Source organism: Brassica napus, chromosome C7 (genome assembly GCF_020379485.1).
Source record: "Brassica napus cultivar Da-Ae chromosome C7, Da-Ae, whole genome shotgun sequence".
NCBI classification, from domain to species: domain Eukaryota; kingdom Viridiplantae; phylum Streptophyta; class Magnoliopsida; order Brassicales; family Brassicaceae; genus Brassica; species Brassica napus.
The window spans coordinates 46,283,949-46,304,091 of NC_063450.1; the positions used below are offsets into that span (position 1 = coordinate 46,283,949).

At 37.8% G+C, this 20,143-nt stretch overlaps 5 protein-coding genes and 1 pseudogene across 5 annotated transcripts; 4 read left to right on the forward strand and 2 right to left on the reverse strand.

Annotated features, from left to right (window-relative positions):
• Positions 1–824: 824 nt before the first annotated feature.
• Positions 825–3,743, forward strand: LOC106401118 (linolenate hydroperoxide lyase, chloroplastic). Its single transcript, XM_013841562.3, has 2 exons — positions 825–1,389; positions 2,564–3,743. Exons 1-2 carry the CDS (start codon positions 958–960, stop codon positions 3,599–3,601), a joined length of 1,470 nt encoding a protein of 489 aa, XP_013697016.1. The 5' UTR covers positions 825–957; the 3' UTR covers positions 3,602–3,743.
• A 65-nt stretch (positions 3,744–3,808) lies between these two features.
• LOC106398831 (putative glycine-rich cell wall structural protein 1) lies at positions 3,809–7,044 on the reverse strand. Its single transcript, XM_048762856.1, has one exon. The coding sequence runs from the start codon at positions 4,307–4,309 to the stop codon at positions 3,905–3,907; it is 405 nt and encodes a 134-aa protein (XP_048618813.1). The 5' UTR covers positions 4,310–7,044; the 3' UTR covers positions 3,809–3,904.
• Positions 7,045–7,429: 385 nt separating this feature from the next.
• LOC106445809 (BI1-like protein) lies at positions 7,430–9,003 on the forward strand. The gene is made up of 3 exons (XM_013887450.3): positions 7,430–7,965; positions 8,234–8,505; positions 8,605–9,003. Exons 1-3 carry the CDS (start codon positions 7,674–7,676, stop codon positions 8,809–8,811), a joined length of 771 nt encoding a protein of 256 aa, XP_013742904.1. The 5' UTR covers positions 7,430–7,673; the 3' UTR covers positions 8,812–9,003.
• A 1,769-nt stretch (positions 9,004–10,772) lies between these two features.
• On the forward strand, positions 10,773–13,518 carry LOC106401790 (F-box/LRR-repeat protein 4-like). The gene is made up of 8 exons (XM_013842379.3): positions 10,773–11,117; positions 11,290–11,553; positions 11,624–12,030; positions 12,116–12,301; positions 12,387–12,579; positions 12,658–12,734; positions 12,817–12,970; positions 13,065–13,518. Exons 1-8 carry the CDS (start codon positions 10,842–10,844, stop codon positions 13,359–13,361), a joined length of 1,854 nt encoding a protein of 617 aa, XP_013697833.1. The 5' UTR covers positions 10,773–10,841; the 3' UTR covers positions 13,362–13,518.
• A 1,805-nt stretch (positions 13,519–15,323) lies between these two features.
• On the reverse strand, positions 15,324–17,127 carry LOC106445811 (UDP-glycosyltransferase 84A1-like). The gene has a single exon (XM_013887452.3). The coding sequence runs from the start codon at positions 16,982–16,984 to the stop codon at positions 15,512–15,514; it is 1,473 nt and encodes a 490-aa protein (XP_013742906.2). The 5' UTR covers positions 16,985–17,127; the 3' UTR covers positions 15,324–15,511.
• A 1,180-nt stretch (positions 17,128–18,307) lies between these two features.
• LOC106445813 lies at positions 18,308–20,129 on the forward strand (annotated as a pseudogene).
• Positions 20,130–20,143: the final 14 nt, after the last annotated feature.

Below are 20,143 nucleotides of genomic sequence, written 5' to 3' on the forward strand. Positions count from 1 at the left end.
ATCGCTAATTTTTCACTGATTTTTCACTTTCTTTTAAAATTTGGACCAACAATTTTCTCATCAACTTCAAGTCCCTTACTCATAATGTAATCGTAGATGCATAGTTTTTGGAACAAGCGAAGTTCTAGGCGTCGATGTCTCCGCTAGTTTCAAATATAATTATATGTTTGCGTTCATATGAAAAAATAAAATAAAAACTCACATTTTCGAAATACGTTTATATTTATCTTTTCTTTTTTGTTTTCGACAAACGTTGATCCTTTCTTTCACATCATCAAGAACATCTTCAGTCTCCGGTGGAATATTTAGCATGGTTTTCTAACGATTAAAATAATAAAAATGATTAAGAAAAAAAAAAGCTAGAAAGAGGTTTTAACACATAAGTTTGAAAAGCTCATGAAAATTGTTTTAAAAAAATATTTTCTAAAATATAGTTTTTATTTTCTGTACATTTTTATTAAGTAATAATGATAAATTTTAAACTTTGATTATATTTTTATTTCATATTAACTAACAATTATGAGAAATAGTTAATTCCAAAACTAAATATTTTGTAACTAAAATTTGATATATTTTAAAAAATTATATATTTTTTAATATGTGTGAAAACACCAAAACATAAATATTTTTAAAATATAACGAGTATTAATACAGTTTTATTTATTTTAAAATAGCATAGTTAATCACATTTAGTAAAAAGTTATTTTATTGTTTTGAGAAAAAAATTATTTGTTATGATTGGAGATGCTATAAGAAAAAAATAAAAAGCTATTTAAAATTATTTATATATTTATTTACAAACGCAAACGTAACAAACAATTCAGACGAAAATCCATAACTATTTATGTTCGCTTTGTTTATTTATCTCCCACGATATCTACAACTCCATACACACAAATAAAAAGAAAAGACATCTCCAAAAAAATTGTAAGGTCGAAAAAGATATTCTTGAGAACAATGGCTTCTGCTTCCCTGCCCCCTCCACCACCATCCTCAACATCCCTAACATCGCAACAATCATCACCGCCACCGTCTCAGCTTCCCATCCGTAAGATGCCGGGATCGTACGGTTTGCCGTTGGTGGGACCGTTATCGGACCGTTTAGATTACTTCTGGTTCCAAGGACCGGATAAGTTTTTCAAGTCAAGATCAGAGAAGTACAAGAGCACAGTGTTCCGTACAAATATCCCTCCGTCGTTTCCTTTCTTAGGTAATGTCAATCCTAATATAGTCGCCGTCCTCGACGTCAAGTCTTTTAGCTATCTATTCGACATGGATTTTGTTGATAAAAGAGATGTTCTCATCGGAGATTTTCGACCTAGCCTCGATTTCTACGGCGGCATTCGTGTAGGAGTTTATCTTGACACCACCGAGCCAAAGCACGCGAAGGTTTGTATGTACATACAGTACGTTGCTGTTTGCTAATTGCTATATACAACCGTTGAAATCGAGCTACGAGATTTAACCTAATCTAACTAGCTAGTATAACTGAAACTAACTAAATTTTTTGAAGTAATTAGTGATTTAAATCTGGTTGTATAAGCAAAATGTCAATCTGTTAGGAACGGTATTCTTTTTACGTTTAGAAAAACTTTCTATAATTAACAACAAAAAAAAATCAAGTTTTCTAGGATATAAATACAAGTCTAAAACTGGTAAACTAATCATTTACATCATTAATAATCTATTTTTAAACAAGTGTTTTGCTTGTTTAGTGTTTTCGCTTTTCCAAACACAATATAACAAGTTTATGTAAGTCATTTACAATTGATGATATAAACAAAAGTGAAAAGAGCAAAAAAGAGAGTATGTTTGATGTCTTGTTACATAAAATGCATAGAAACAAAATTATATATATAAAAAATTTAAGTTGGGATATTTCAAGCATTCCCTTTAATATCGAGTTATTGTGTTTATTTCTGATTCAACATACCATTTAATTTAGGCTATTATTTATAGGGGCAGATACAAATCGAATATCCAAAATTTGGAATTATTCATTTTGTATAAATCATTAATTTTAGATTTGATTTGATTTATAGCCATTCCTATAGTCGATGTTTGAATATTTAAAAAAATCGTATATTTGACAAGCTATTCGGTTTGATCTGTTTAAATATTTTTTAATAAAAATAATAAAATTTAATTTTTTTGACAATAATATTTCATTTTAAAAATGTGAAATTATTATTTTTTAAATCTAATAACTAGATTGTAAAAATTGTAACAATTATATAAACATAATAATACATGTATAAATATGCATAGAATGGAACAAAAGCACACATATTTGTTTGATATAAGTATTTATGATTGGTTTCAGTTGTTACGAATAGACATATTATTATTTTCTTTACTCTGTAAAATTACGTATATCTGAATTATTCAGATCAAATTAAGACGAACAAGAGTTTGAATCAAATTTATTTTTTCCACCCTAGTTATTTACTTATTCGTGTGAGAAGTCAAAACCTTTTGAATTGTAGTATAAAAATATTAATATTTTCAAAAGTCAAAACCTTTTCAATCATTTGTAAAAAAAAAAAAGGTTTAATCATGTCAGGTCAAAAGCTTCGCCATGGAGATACTAAAACGAAGCTCGGAGGTATGGCTACGAGAGCTTCTCTCAAACCTCGACACGTTCTGGGAAACCGTAGAATCCGACATTTCAAAAAACGACGACGGCGCTTCTTACCTCATCGGTCTCCAACGCTGTATCTTCAACTTCCTCTCCACCGCTCTCACCGGCGCAAACCCTTCCGTATCGCCGGACATCGCCGAGAACGGTTGGAAGATGCTTGACAAATGGCTCGCGATTCAGGTCATCCCCACGACCAAGATCGGCATTCTTCAGCCCTTCGAAGAGATCTTCCTCCACTCCTGGGCTTACCCTTTCTTCCTAGTCGCCGGAGATTACCAGAAGCTTTACAACTTCATCAGCGAAAACGCCGGAGACGTTATCCGGTTGGGTGATGAGGAGTACGGGTTGACCCGGGACGAGACGGTTCATAATCTCATCTTCGTGTTGGGCTTCAACGCGTACGGGGGCTTTTCCGTCTTTTTACCGTCTCTGATCGGGAGAATCGCGGGAGATACTTCCGGTCTCCAGGAGAGGCTGAGGACCGAGGTGAGGAAGGTTTGCGGGTCTGGTTCGGTTCTGAATTTCCGGACGGTTAACGAAATGGAGCTGGTTAAGTCCGTGGTTTACGAAACGCTGCGTTTGAATCCGCCGGTTCCGTTACAGTACGCACGCGCGAGGGGTGATTTCAAGATAAGCTCGCACGACGCCGTTTACGAGGTCAAGAAAGGAGAGCTTCTCTGTGGTTACCAGCCGCTGGTGATGAGAGACGCTAACATATTTGAAGATCCGGAGGAATTTAAACCGGATCGGTTTGTAGGTCAGACCGGGTCCAAGCTGCTGAATTATCTGTTCTGGTCTAATGGTCCACAAACCGGTACGCCGAGCGAGTCGAACAAACAGTGTGCAGCCAAAGACATGGTTGCTAACACGGCTGCCTTGATCATCGCCAATTTATTCCTCCGGTACGATAAAATTACTGGCGACGCTGGGAGTATCAAGACCGTTGTTAAAGCTACATGAGGAAGAGTCATTACTCCTTCCACGGTTTCGTATCATATGTTTATTATGTTTGGAGTGTCGAATAAGATTTAAACTAAAATAATGCGAACTGTAACAGAAATTTCCGGGGGTAATGTTTATTAAATTTATCTGGTAAGCGATATATAAGATTTATCTAATTTTAGGAACTAGCAAAAGCGTATTTGCAAAAATATATTTTCTAAAACAAAGGAAACATCTTTTTCTTACTAATTGTTCTTCACGTGTCTAAACAAACACAAAGAGTCAAAAGACAAATCTTCTTAAAACTAACGATCACACAGCTTACCTAACAAAATCAATTCCTAAAAATTCCTTGATGGCGAAGACACATGTTAAGCTCTGGTTAAATAGAAAAACGATGATCAGTAGAATAGTCAAAGATACACCCGCAAAAGGGTTTAGTGCAGAATCTCCACTCCTTGTCAATGGTCGTGGTCGATGAACCATACCGCCTGCCCCTCCGATCCCTCGCCCGCCTTCTCCATGCCCACCACGACCTTCACCTCCTCCGCCGTGACCCCTTCCTCCGCCGTGACCCCTTCCTCCGCCGTGAGCACCACCACCGCCACCGTGACCACCACCACCACCCCTGGCAACCACCGTGTTGAACTCGAAGAGAAGCAGAATAATCATAAGCATGACGACGTAATTTGTAACAAAGTGTGCTCGGCTCTTCGTGATTCTCATTGTGATGTCAAAGTGTGCACTATCTTTGATTCGTTGATTGTCACCTTAAAACAACAAAAAAAAAGGAAATTGTTATTGTGAGTGAGATGCTTCAGAAAGCGTCCACATAAGTAGTAGGCAACATTAATAAGAATATTGTTATTTTTGTTTATTGTTGTACGAGGAAAAAGTTATATAAATCGTATGATTGTCAACAAAGGCAAAACGCACATGAAGCTTTAACTATATAAGAATATATTACTAATCCGCCCTTTGCGCGGCATAAGATGTGTCTATATCAATATTGAAATTATATATTATAATTATGTATAACATAATGTATATTTAAAGCGATAGTTAGATAGAATTAAAGGTATGATAATTATCATGGGCGAAACCAGAGAATTTTTATAATGGGTTCACTAATATTAAAATTTAATATATGGTGTTTGCAATTTTGAGAAGAAGCTTTGGAATTTTTTTTATATTTTGCCTATCACTTTGTAGTAGTTATGGACTTAGGGGTTTAACAAATAAAATCGAAAAAAGTGGATCAATAACATATTATAAACAAAACAATAACTGTGTGAAATAAAAAAAAAGTATAGCTCCTTTAAATTCAGAAAACATAGTTGCATAATAAAAGAAATTGAAGGTTATTTAACCCTCTAGATTGTAAAGGTTGTTTCAGATGCAACCAGCACGTGAGACTCTGGTGGTTCGTTCCTGGAAGTTTCTTCTCATCTTCAAAGTCGTCTAATGCAGAATTCTCATGCGCAGCGAAGGTGGTGACACTCGCATGCTTATATTGCTTGCTCGGAGAACACTAATACACTAAGCAAAGACGATTTACAGTGATTCAGTCTCTTTGAAACAGAGATCACTTCATCGAACAGTAACAAAACCGAGTACGACACATTTATCTAGAAATAGATTTTCAAGGTCTTCTTTCAGCAATGAGAGGCGGTTCTCAAAACCGTGAGTGCTGCTAAATGCATGAAAGCAAGTATGGAGAAAAGGGTTCTTTCATTAACACTTGGCATCGTAATAAAATTTCATTGCTTTGTCGTCTCTACGGATCTGTCGACTTAATGTCGATAGATCAGATGAGTTACCGTTTTTAATAGAAACGTATAGAAGAATAAGAAATATTTATTGATGCTATGATAATATTGAGAGGATTGATAAATGAACTAATCAAACTGGAAGCTGAAGGTTTATCACGTAAAAGTGTTCGTTGAGAAAAATATAGATGGTATGAAGTTTTTTTTAAATGAATGTTAGTGTGAACGCATTAAATTCACAGTTTTGGTGAGAAACGTTCTCTGCGTGACACCTAAGCGTTTTACTAAATAAAAACTTCTCGTGAAGCCATGTCACCACGTCACATTCTTTGCCAATAAATTTTTAAGGTAAATTTTAAAAGTGATTCTCGCTTAATACACAGGGGATATGCAGTTGAAGTATTTATTTTTGTCAGCTTTTGAAACGCCAAACCCGATCCCACATATTGACCAACGAGTTCAAGTTGGGCGTTGGGAATGAATAAATGTTTGGATTAACATTTATCAGTTTTGGAAATCATGTGTTAAGTCGCGTTGGAATAAATGTACTCCAAAAGAATTACGTAATTTGTGTGTTGGCCTAGAGATACATACTTTAGATCTACGAATTCACAACCTCCTGGTCACTCGAGAGAAAAAAATATTATACATTATATTTTTCTCTACTGTTATATTTTGAAGATCCTAGTCACAAACCATAATGGGAGATTTTGGTAACCATATTTTATTCTGTAATTTTTCTAAATACTATAACTTCATGTCCAAAATTGAAAACTAAGCACCCTCTCTTTCTTATCCTATATAAAAGTTTTCAGAATCAATTTCTAGATCATGTAAATCATATACTACTTCAAACTTTATAACATTTTAAATACCAACCAAAAGATGGAAACCATTATCGAGATTGCAGAATTCAAAGGCGAAACTCACTTGAAGAGATGGCTATAGTTACCGTCCTTATGTGGATTGTAACCACTCATCGCATGACCGTAAACAATGGCGAAACTCACATGAAGAGAAGAGACATGCAAAAATTACATAGGGGATAAGTTTCGTTTTGCTGGTAGAAATGCAACAGAGTCATCATGTAGCTTACACCAAAAAAAAAGTCATCATGTAGCGACTATTAAAATAAATGACACACTATTATAAAGATTCAAACAAAATATATATGTATATATATACATTGTTAGATGTTACCATTCAGGTAAAAGTTATGATGTTTGGAGTTTCATTGAGAGTTATTAGATAAACACAATAATTTATTTTAACGAGTAAAATTCTCTGTTTTTATTTTTATTTTTGACATCCGAGTAAAATTCTCTGTAGAAAAGAACAATCTTTAAAAATTCAATTATTTTGTTAAGTCATTTATGGTATTTCATATTTATAAATGAATTGTATATCAATGGATGTCTCTGATTTTTTTGTTAGCTAAGTTTGAAATCAAAATATCAAATAAATGTTACAACAGCAAAAAAAAAAAAGTATAGTGATTTGATATATAATGAGAAGCATCTCGAATATGAAAGAATAATTAAATCAATTTTATTAGAAAATTTTAAATTAATTGATCTGATCTTGCGGGAAATTAGCTCAAATCCAATAGAAAATTATGTCGAAAATGGTTTAAAACATCCATTAACATTATTTTGTCAGAAAAACTGATAGAATTATTCATCAGAAAGTTATCACTACTTCACAACTATTTTGTTATCGGAATCTTTTTTTTTTGTTGGTATTTGCTCTGTTTTCTTGCAGTGTGATCATCCAATTTGTATAACCTAATCACCACCATTCGCTTTTATCAACTCAAGGGCGGAGGCAGATAATTTTTTTGTTGGAAGCACGAGTAAAATTAGTCAATGGATCAAACGTATATTTGATCAAAACAATGGGGGTGTATTAATTTATTCAGTAATTTACATGCAATTTTAAAAAGTTGTTGGGGGCAAATGCCCCCCTCTCGTACAGTGTGGCTCCGCCACTGTATCAACTTATTCTTAACTTCTTGGAGGGGATTAGCATAACTAAAATTAGGTACACTATTAAAATATCGATGGTTGATTATCATAAAACTATAAAAAAAATTCAGAAGGTTCCTCTTCCTCTCTTCTCTTTCTTCTTCCATCTAAAGCTGACAGCGACGTAGACAGACATACAACACGTTATCATAACAAATCGTGACCGTTCATTTCGCCACGTGTACATCACCTTGTCGCATGAGATGAAATGAAAATAACTCGGCTCCAGAATTTTTCCTTTTTTTTTTGTTCAGAAAAGTCATCGAAAACCGTTCACACCGGAATCAGCTCTGAGCCATGGAGAAACCGTACGGATACGCGAGCGTGGGCATGAGCAGCGTAGATCGCGCCGCCGGGAAGGATATCGATCTGGAGATGGGAGGCGGCGAGGCGACGCTTTACCCGGGGCTAAGCTACGGCGAGAATCAGCTCCGATGGGGTTTCATCCGCAAGGTCTACGGGATTCTCTCGGCTCAGCTCCTCCTCACCACGCTTATCTCCGCCGTCGTTGTCCTTAATCCTCCAGTCAACGATGTCTTGACCGGATCTCCAGGCCTTCTTCTCTTCCTCTGCATCATCCCCTTCGTCTGTGCGTAGTTCTCTGCTGTTAAACTCTAGATCTCGTTTCTCTGCATTTGTTAATTAGAATTCGTTAAGGTTTGATCTGGTGATGTTGAGATTACAGATGGGGCTTCTCTTGAATGCCCTTGTATGATTCAGTTTCACTTTGAGGTTTGATTGAGCATGGTTAAAGTGTGGATAGGCAGGTTGATGTTGATGAGCTGTATGAGCACAATACGTTAAGATTTTGATTGTTCATGTTGATTGATTGATTACTTGGAGGTGAATATTTGCAGTGATCTGGCCTCTGCACGTTTACCACCAGAAGCATCCTGTTAACCTCATCCTCCTTTCCCTCTTCACTATCTCTTTGAGCTTCACCGTTGGTGTCAGTTGTGCTATGACCGAAGGAAGAATTGTCCTTGAAGCTTTGATATTGACACTGTCCGTGGTTGGATCTCTAACCGCATACACTTTCTGGGCTGCAAAGAAGGGAAAAGACTTCAGCTTCCTTGGACCCATTCTCTTCACCAGCCTCATCATTCTTGTAGTGACCAGCTTCATGCAGGTCTGTCTCTTAGGAACAAGACAAAACACCCCAAGTTCCACACACATGTTAAAAAGAAAAAAGGCTTAATTTTGTTTTGTTATCATAATAATATTGCAGATGTTCTTCCCTCTTGGCCCGACCTCAGTTGCCATATATGGAGGAATCAGCGCATTGGTCTTCTGTGGATACATAGTCTATGATACCGACAACCTTATCAAGCGTTTCACGTATGACGAATACATCCTCGCATCAGTGGCTCTCTACTTGGACATCCTCAATCTCTTCCTGACAATATTGCGTATTCTGAGGCAAGGTGACAACTGAAAAAGTCCATAGATGATGCTTCAGTGATGGGATTTATAACTATACACAGAACCCCAACTTTATATGATTTACAGTTGTGAGTGTATCTGAAATATGTTTGGAGATTTAGTATATGATGATGTGGTTAAACCTTTGGTGCAACAAGATCAAGCAAAGTATAAATTTCAACTTGGAATAAATTTTAGTATATGATGATATGTTGTAAAACGTTTGGTGCAACAAGGTCAAGCAGAATGTTACACCACCTGTTTCATCAAAACATTTTCAGACTACAGCTAGAATACAATCCCATTAGACTCCTTGAAAATAGCCATCATGTAATTTCATGTTCTCTAATGATCAACCAACTGTAGACTGCCATATCCACAAGAATTGATAGCTAACAATTAAAATAAACATGCAACAAGAGAACATGAAAAACTTCAAAACCGCTGAAAACTGCATGTCCTGATTAAACAGAAAACATGACTTGCAACTTCCTCTAGACTTGCTGATACTCAAAAAACCATAAAAGACATGTTTGATTAATGTTCTAAGGTGTCCCCTAGTTCAATGAATCTTATAAGTTTCTGGACTGGAATAACAACAAAGTTTAAAACACCATATGTAATCGACTTTACCATATTTGGATAGTTAGTGAATTTATGTTTTTTGGGTATTAAACCTAGTTTTCTTATAATATTAGTCACCTCTAAAGTTTCACTTGTACCTAGAATCTCCGCATAAACCACAAGTTTCTCCCTATGAAGGGGCGATTGAAGATGGAATTTCTTGTGTGTTGTTTTCCCCCTGGTTTTATGTTTGGGTTATGGAGTTGTGGTTTGGTTGTTCTCATCGTGAACAGGAGGTTCAGATGAGGTTTCCGTGGTCTGGTGTTGTCATCTTGAACATGAGGTTCAGATGAGGTCTCTGCTCTTCATGACGAACGCGTGCTCGCTTGCTCAGTTCGTAGTAAGTTTCCCGACTTGTCATAGGCAATTAAGTCTTTGTTTTGTTATCTATTGATGTTTAATTTCTGGGTTTTTGAAAGAATGTAAGAGTTTAGTCGATGTTTGTACAAGACCCGTTTGTTTGGGTTATAGTTTTTTATGTTTGGGTTTAGTTTCCGGAGATTTTTATTTTTTTTCCGATGGCTTCAGTATTTCACCATGTGTCTTTCAAGTAATGAAAACTCAAGTAGAAAAAAAACCCACAAGTTTCTCCTTGCATAAATACACATCCTCCAAAACTTGAACTTCCACTTTCTTCTTGACAAAACATGATTTTGGTCTGAGAGAACCAGAAAAGCACATAACCATACCAATTTGTTAAGAACCATAGGCTCAAAGGCGGCGTCACATTAAGAGAGCTTCAATCCCAACACACCAAGATAGAAATTGTTTGAAGTCAAAACCAAAACGGTAAAAGAAAACAGATATTTGTCTAAAACAGAGAATATAAAGATTGAAAAGTAAAGAAAGAAGGAGAAGATTGGGGCACAGCACGCACAATATTTAAAGAGTTTCCACCAATTAATGATGTTTGCTATTATAATGCTCCGATCGCCTACGGTTAATGGGTCTTCCAAGTCAGTTCACTCGGCATGTGAGCTCTATTCCATGCGAGGGGAGATGCGTTCTCTCTTTACTCTGTTTTCTACAAATCTTTGTTTTCATAGTTTCTCTTTTACAACATAAAACAACTCTAACTTAGTTTGTTAAAGTGGAAGCTCTCAAGAAAAAAAAACACCTTTGAACCTATGAATCCTACCATGCTTAAATGTCAGTATTGATCCATGAAAACAGAGTACAAAGCAGAGTCAGTGGTTTCTCCAAAAAAAAAAAAAACAGTCTCTAGAAACCTAATGGGAAAAGCATCATGGAGGTGGATGCATCAAGAGAGAGAGAACCATTTCTGAACCAAAAAAAAAAAAAAAAAAATATTATATCAAGTTTTTTTTTCTTTTATTAAGTTTTAACTTGTCACGACTGAAACGTATTAACATACCCAAAAACTATTCTCTCGCTCTCTCTCTAGTTAGCTGTGGGAACATGAGAGGTCGTGATCTGATAAACAATGGCTTGCCCGACGAACTCATCCTCGAGATCTTCCAGCGACTCGATTCGAAACCCACCCGCGACGCCTGCTCCCTCGTCTGCAAACGATGGCTCAGCCTCGAGCGTTTCAGCCGCACCACTCTCCGCATCGGCGCCTCTTTCTCCCCCGACACCATCGTCACCCTCCTCTCTCGCCGCTTCCTCCACATCACCTCCATCCACGTCGACGAGCGTCTCTCCCTCGCCCTCCCCCCTCCTCCTCCTCCTCTCGTATGTCTCACTTCCTCTCATCGAATCGGGGCATTTCTTGTGAATCCGATCGCATGCAAAATTTTCTCTGTGGATCTAGATTTGGAATTGGGATTGAAATTAGGGCTTTATTCGATTCGATTGATCTAGTAAGGATTGATTAAGAGAGAATCATTGGTCTGTATATATGCAGAAAAGGAAGCGTGGGAGTAACAAGTCGTCGTCGTCATCATCGTCGCCTTCGTCGAGTAAACGTCAGAAACTGAGTAATAAGACGCGTTCTGGAGGAGCTGAGAACGCTGAGTCTTGCAGCTTGACTGATGCGGGCGTGATCGCTCTCGCCAACGGCTTTCCACGGATTGAGAACTTGAGCTTGATTTGGTGCCCGAACGTTTCCAGCTTCGGTTTGCGTTCCCTTGCTCAGATATGCACTTCCCTCAGATCTCTCGATCTACAGGTTAGTTCCCATTCTCAAGGCAGATGTAAAAATTGATCTCATACGCTTATGATTGTTGTGGTTCTTTAAGGGTTGCTTTGTTGGGGATCAAGGCTTATCAGCTGTTGGAAAGTTCTGCAAGCATCTCGAAGAGCTCAACCTCCGGTTCTGCGAAGGCTTGACCGACGTTGGAGTTATCGATCTTGTTCTTGGCTGCGCCAAGTCCTTGAAGTCAATCGGCGTTGCTGCCTCGGCGAAAGTAACGGATCTATCTCTGGAAGCGGTTGGCTCTCACTGCAAGCTTCTCGAGGTGCTGTTTCTTGATTCCGAATGCATCCATGATAAAGGAGTGGTGGCGGTGGTGAAGGGATGCAGACGTTTGAAGAGTCTTAAGCTTCAGTGTGTCAACGTGACGGATGCTGCGTTTTCCGTGGTGGGAGACTTTTGTGTCTCGTTGGAGATGTTGGCTTTGTATAGCTTTCAGCAGTTTACTGACAAGTTAGTGCAATCTTTACTCCTTTTTAGCATAATCTAATCTCTATGATATGCTTATATGCTTTTTTTTTTAATTTGTTGTTTCCAGGGGAATGAAGTCTATTGGTAAAGGGTGTAAGAATCTGAAAGATCTCACTCTAAGCGACTGCTACTTTGTGAGCTGCGATGGTTTAGAAGCTATTGCTCATGGCTGCAAGGAGCTTACACGTATAGAGATTAATGGATGTCACAACATTGGTACTCGTGGACTAGAGGCAGTTGGAAAATCTTGCCCGTGCGTTTTCTTTCTCAATTTTCTTATTCTTGGTGACAAACTCATTGACTAAACCGTTCTTTTTCTCGGGGGATGTATGCTGCAGGCGCCTCACTGAGTTATATTTGTTATATTGCCAAAGGATTGGTAATTCGGCTCTTTACCAAATTGGAAAAGGGTGTAAGTCCCTTGAGACGCTTCACTTAGTAGACTGCGCAGGCATTGGAGACACTGCTATGTGCAGTATTGCTAAAGGCTGTCGCAACCTCAAGAAACTCCATATCCGCAGATGCTACGAGGCAGATAATCTTCACATTCTCTTCTCCATGGTTTCTCCTATTCTATAGACATACAAACTCTTTTTTGTTTGTTTGTAGGTTGGAAACAAAGGTGTCATAGCCATTGGAAAGAATTGTAAATCACTAACCGAGCTTAGTCTCCGGTTTTGCGATAAGTAAGTCCTGCAACTCCTTTTTTTGAATTTTGTTTCTTAATAGTACCGGGACATAAGGTAAATCGTTTGGTTTTATATCCAGAGTTGGAGATGCAGCATTAGTTGCCGTTGGAAAAGGTTGCTCCTTTTTACAACAACTAAACGTAAGTGGTTGTCATCTAATTGGAGATGTTGGAATCACAGCTATCGCCAAAGGCTGTCCTCAACTCACTCACCTAGATATTAGTGTACTTCAGGTAAACCAAACCCCTTACAAGACAAAAGCGTGTGTGTTTGTGTGTTTGTCTGTTGTTATTGACATCTCATGCTTGGGTTTGATCTCAAATTCAGAAAGTTGGAGACGCGTCGTTGTCTGAGCTTGGAGATGGATGTCCAATGCTGAAAGACTTGGTCTTGTCCCATTGCCACTATGTGACAGACAATGGTCTGAACCATCTTGTAAACAAATGCAAACTGCTGGAGACTTCCCACATGGTTTACTGTCCAGGGATCACTTCGGCGGGAGTGGCTACAGTCGTCTCGAGCTGTTCGCACATCAAGAAGGTGTTGATAGAGAAATGGAAAGTGAGCGAGAGGACGATAAGGAGAGCTGGATCGATTCTCTCTTACCTCTGTATGGATCTCTAGATCGTAATTTTAAGGTCATATGTTGAAAGAATTGTAGTTGTGTTTCATTTAACAAAGTCATACTCTAGTCCCAACTTATTTAAGACGGTCTTTTTTTTTTTGTGAAAATGTTTTTGATGCTGTAATTTTATGCGGATAAATAAGTTTGGTTGGTATCTACAAATGTGCAAATCAAAATGCTGCAAAAAACATAGTTATCCAGAATATGTATTACCTGTGCTCTGAGCTCTTTGATCTTTGCGCAGAAGACATCAAACTCTATATGCTCTAGTTACCTAGAGCGCAGACAGGAAGGAGGGAGAAGATGAAGAAGGCTCATTGGACAGGAAGGACACGGCCATTAGACCGCTGCAGACACCGCCCCAAGCACCAGAGGCCTTTGCTTGTAGCCGTAGTGGGAAGATTTCAGACGTCAAGACGCAGCAAACGGGACCCATTCCAATAGGGAAGAATGCAACATTCTCACAAACAAAGAGAAGGTCCAACGTTATGCCAAGCGATTCTTGACCGAGGAATGTGAGAGTGATGCTTAGACTACAGAGGCACAGAGTCATTCCAATTGTGCTCACATAAAGCAGGGGTTTCCAGGCCAATGCAATCGATCAGGAAGGGGGCTAGGAGTACGAACAACAGTTGATGAAGCTAACAGCAATGGACGTAGTTGTGGAACACTGGAACGCATGTATTTGAAATATTGATGTTTTGAGTTTTTTCACACGAATTAAGAAACAATAGACATTTGTATTTATTTTATTTTTTTGTCATAATGTGTATTTTTTTGTTTTCTAAAAAATATTATACAGCTTATAGTTTTAAATCTTAAGCTATATTTTAATTTTAAAATAAACGCACTGATTAAAATCTATAACATCAATATTTTAAGAGAATCTTTAGATTAGCCATTTTTTAGTTTTGGTCACAAAAATAGCCACCAATGAAAAATATGACCAAAATAAGTTTTATTAAAGGGTAAAAATATATTTTTACCCTAATTGTTTCAATGGTTTTTTTTTTACTTTCTTTTTATTGTTATTGTACAAGTATTCAGGAAACGAACTAAGACCATTCCAACGCTCCTTTTCGCCATGCATAAACTAAACCAAGAATTAGGATAAGCACGAAAATGAAAGCTTTTATAAAAGCGGATATCCCTAGTACATCGAAACTCATTGCCCACAGATACAGAGAAACGGTTTCAACATCAAAAACAACAAAAACTAGAGCAAACATACAATAACGGATTCTAAATTGTAACCAAGCATCCCCGATCGGTTATATACCTGATTCATAACTAGAAAGTTTCTCCGGCCCCTTCGTAATTGGAGATAAAACCCCAGAAATTAAAAATGCCAAAACATGAATAACACTTGATATTATTAAAAATGTCTAGAAAATATCATATTCGTAAAGCAGAAACATAGACGAACTCCTATGGATGTGAAAAAATTACCCGCTTAGTCAATTCCAATCGGAGTGGATTGGGCAAGGAATATATAACTCTTGCGTCAAAACAAAAATTTAGGGTAATCGAATCATTTATTTTCATTTGGTTGTTGTGGTAGACATCTCCTTTTAAGATTTATTGATTATAATCTTATTTTCAGTACACTTATTACTTAATATTTCCATGTTTCTATTACTAATAGTTTCTAATATTAATAATATAATATTACTAAGTATCGATGCCAACGTTTGTCGGTAGAAAAAAATAATCGATACATATAAGCAAAAAGAGAAGGACAAATATTACTAACATATGGAGTACAAATATCTCTCTCTACTCTCTCTCTCTCTTAAAAACTAATTTTAGTTTTTTTTTTGGTTATTTCACAAATAACCCTTAGTTTCTATTTGTAGTAAATTTACGATGAATATGAATTTATGTGTATTGATGAACAATTTCACCCTTGACGTGCGATGAAAGTATGAAACACTCACTAATAATGCAAAATAGAAACCAAATACAGAACAAATAAACTTTTGAACACTGCCAAGACTGAAATGAAAGTATGAAACACTCACTAATAATGCAAAATAGAAACCAAATACAGAACAAATAAACTTTTGAACACTGCCAAGAATGAGATGAAAGTATGAAACACTAATAATGCAAAATTCAAATAAAAATAAAACACAATGACACTTTGGTTTTAATGTCTGTTCTCCTTAACCTTGGATGCTCCCACACCTAACTTCTCCACAAACTCACGGAAATTCTTATCCGACGACCCCCCGGGAGCCACCGCCGCTTCCGCCTCCGCCTTCCACTTCAAAGCATTCTTCCTCAACTCCTCCGCCTTCTCCCCAACCGTCGCTTCCAAAAGCTTCTCCGCCACTTCTTCCCTCGGCACGACCCTCTCCTCCGTCGCTCCCCGGCCAAGCCTCACTCCCGTCTTAAAAACATCAATTAGATAAACCGCGTCGGTTACTTGATCTCCCCATTGCGGACAACAAACCACCGGAACTCCCAAAGACAACGCCTCCATCGTCGAGTTCCATCCACAGTGAGTGACGAAACACGCCACCGAAGGATGAGCTAACACTTGCTCTTGCGGACACCAATCCACAATCTTCCCGTTACCTCTCCCACACTCTTCTTTTAATTCTTGCGGCAAGACATGACTCTCTACCTTCAGATCATGCGGTGGAGGTCTAAACACCCACAAGAACGATAAACCCGCTTTCAAGACTCCGTGGGCAATCTCCTCGATCTGTTCTTGCTTCAGATAAGCAACCGTCCCGAACGAGATGTACACAACCGACGATCGAGGCCTCGAGTCTAGCCACTCGAGGCATCGATCCGCCGGTTTGCAGATGTCACCGCTTACCTCAGAGGTCACCGTCTTAGCCACTTTGAAAAGCGGTCCAACGGTTTTGATCGGACAGAGATTCGACATGTAGTCGACCACTTCTCGTTCCAAAGCGTCGAAGGAGTCGACGAGGACGCAAAAGGACTTGCTCAGATTCTCGAACTGTCCGAGAATCGCTTGTCGGAATCCGGCGAACCGCGAAGAAGGATGGAGGAAGCTAGGGATCTCGTCGTGCTTCAAGCGTGGGACGCAAGGAAGCTCAACGTCGAGGTCGGGCTCTGTCTCCGTCGGGAAACAAATGGTGCCGTTTTGGTAATGGTAATAAGCGGATAAACAAGCGCATGACTGGACCCAGAGAACTGCGCAAGGAATGTTGAACTCTTCCGCCACGTGGCAGACCCATGGGATAAACGGGTTATTGATAAGACACGTCACGGGCTCGTTCGCTTCCTCGTATCTCCTCACGAGCTTCGACACTTCTTTTTTCCCGACTTGTTCGAGGTGCGAGATGTATAGAAGGAAATCGCATCTCCGGTCATCGTCATCTGCCCACTCTTCGTCGAAGAACTCAAACCGTAGTGAACCGGAACCAACCGTTTTAAGCTCTCCGTCGACGATCTTGTTGGCTTGTCTCATTTTCTTGCCCCAAAGCTCAGTGGTGACGAAGGTGACGAGTGCTCCCTTCGAGGCAATGAGCTTGCCGAGACGAAGGAGAGGGTTGACGTGGCCTTGTCCTTGGAACGACACGAGCATTACATGAACTGGAGTTGGAGATGGTGAAGATTCGAACTCCATTCCCGAAATAGATCCCATAATTGGTGGATATAAAGAGCAAAGAAGATGTGTTTATATGGTATATTCACATAGAAAGAGATTCTTGAATTTATAGAAAACCTTCAACACGTTTATTAAAAAGCCACAACACATTGTATACAAAGTTACAAACCTACTCACTTACTCTCGACCACACATCTTAACTAACCACCCTTGGCTCGCATTTCGCATTACGTGTGATTTTTATTCTTTTTGTTTAGAACTGACGTGTTATTATCTTGCCCATACCTCCCATCATATAATATCAGTAAACAATTGCATCGTTGTGTGTATTTTTTCAGTGTCAATCCATTAGAGGATGATTAATGGAGACTTCTTAGGGTGTGTTTCGTAACTGTTTTAGTTAAAAGTTAAATGACGGGTTCTTATATCTCGCTAAAAACTTCTCCCTAAAAATTCCTCATTAATCATACTCTTAGATGCTAAGATCGTACGGTCGGTGAAGACCTAACCCGTAACAACTTAATTGGAAATTAATCGGGTTTAATTGAAAATTTGTTTCACATTATAATATTATAAATTTATATATATTCAATATAATAGTTAGAACATATTGGTTTTAATTGATGACTACATTTTAAGAAAATGATTATGATGAAGTCCTTTTTCATTTTTTTGTACCAATTAAATTGTAGTTTTTTGTTAAATTATAGACATATTTTTCTCATGTATGTCAAGTTTTGTTAAAAAAATATTTTATTTTAAGACTTCGATAAGCACAAGATGATTTAAAATTCGTATTTTTATTTATAAATTTCTCTAATGAAATTTTGTTCATTTTTTCTTTAATCCAATGCTCACCACTCAACACCATAATGCCAAAGTATTTCTAAGATAAATTTCTAAAAAGAATTATTGACAACTAATAAAAAAAAAACATCATACTAATGTGCATCTGCTATTGAGCTAATGAGAAAAATAATGTTTGTATGGTTTTTGAAGGTAAACTAACTATTCATTTGGTATCATAATGGTGCGGTTTGCAACACTGGAAAAAAATAAAGAAAAGCATTGAACCGGTGGTTTTCTTTTGTAACAGCAAATGATGGCATAAAGATCTGATGCTCCTTTCAGAGATGCAAAGGCGAAGCTAATGGAGATAAGATGGCAGCAAGCGAAACGCATGGAGGCACGTTTGGATACGAAAACAGAGAGGAAAAGAAAGAAGAAACTAAAGGGATTAGAGAATGGCCATGGTCATGCTTGGGCTTGAATTCTCTCTTGTTAAAAAAATATGTAATATGAAAGGGTTATAAGCTTTTTTTTTTTTTTTTTTTTTGTTCAAAGGGGTTATAAGTTAAAATCCAACATTATGCTGTAGTATTGCTATATTTGATTTACTAAGAAATCTAATCCAAAAATTGGTCATGTCTGGTTTAATGGTTTCAGAAGCCAATCTTGCACTGTCATCTGCTTTGGAGAGTACATAGATACATTTGATGGGATACTCTTTCAAGTACCCTGAGAACTGAATCCAACAAACATGTCCCGGTATTGACGTCGAAACATGTCTTGACCAATCAGAATTGTAATTTCAAATCTAATCCCTACAAAACCGGTTATCTCAGATTGATTTCCTAAGATAGGCAAACCCTAGTTAAAAAAACCGTTAACCAGTCCATTAAGCTTTAAACTGATCTTATTATTCATCATCAATTAGTCTAACTGATCAAGAAATTCATTCATTAATTGCCATAAACCCGGTTAACCTATAACCAAATTAATCATTTCCGGTTATCTATCAAAGGTTCTTCATTTTGGTTTTAAAGAAAAACCCTCACTGGGGAGAGAGAAGACGAAGAATAGGAGGAGGAGGAGGATGGTGGGGTTTGAGAGCTACGTGGTTGTTCACAACATAGCAAAGCGTCACAACGTCGGAACACTAGCTCGTAGCGCGACGGCATTTCGGTGTCACGGAGCTGATCCTCGTCGCCCGCCGTGACTTCAACGCCTTCGGAAGCCATGGCTCAGCTTCTCACGTCCGTTTCCGCCACTTTCACTCCCTCATCGAAGCTCGGAACTACCTCAAGGTCTGATTTCACAATCACCCACAAATAAAGTTGGGAACTTTATGGTTTTTTTTTTTATCATTACCGGATTCCAAAATTATGAAACTTTTTGTGTATATTTTGTTGCTGTGTGTTTGGTTTACTTAAAAAAAAAGGATGAGAAAGATTGCGATATATGTGGAGTCGAGATTGCAGATGGAGCTTCTGCGGTCAATGAACATCCTTTCAAAAGAAGCACTGCTTTTCTTCTTGGTAATGAGGTAATAATCTATCAATAGGAACATCAAACATTGGTGTGAGTGTGACGTTATGTGAGGCTTAGTGAATCTATTATCATTACTAAAATGTGAAAGTTTTGGGATTTTTTTTGGGTAGCGATCAGGTTTATCAGCCAAAGAGTATGAGATATGTGACTTCTTTGTGTACATTCCTCAGTATGGCTGTGGCACTGCCTCCTTGAATGTCACCGTTGCTGCTTCTATCGTCTTGCATCATTTTGGGGGTACTTTTCTCTCTCTTTAGTTTTTTTTTGGATTAAGATTGTAAGAAACTTTGTTAGAAAGCAAACTTATGGAGAATAGTAACTCTGTTAAATCATGAGATGTGACTATTCTAGTCGTTGCTTGCTTTTAAAATGCATTGTTTTTGTTCAGTTTGGGCTGGATTTTCTGAACGTGTCCGAGATGGAAGCAAGTTTATAGTTGCGGATAGACCCTTAAGGCAAGGGAAACGGAATATCTGTGCTGGTACTGAAGAATCCATCGTCGAAGAGCGCAAGTTGAGGAAAGAAAATGCGGAAAATGGGTTCTTTGATGAAGATGGAAACGGGAATTCATCAGAGTCATCATCATCTGAGCTTTTAAACGGTTTGTTCCTAAACACGAATAATCGTCTTTGTAAGAAGAACAAAGTCTTTGATTTGGGTTCATAAAAGATCAAAAGCTCCTCACACTTGTTAGTTCCTTAGTTACCAAAGCCTCTATGATCATTGTTTTGCAAGTAGAGAAAGCTGATTACAAGAAGTTAGTCGCTTGATCTTGATTTGTTGTTTTACCTTTTTGTATGAGTAGATGGTTTCAGGTGAAAGAATCTCTTTGCTCACCTCTTTACATTAATCTTCTTCTTAACA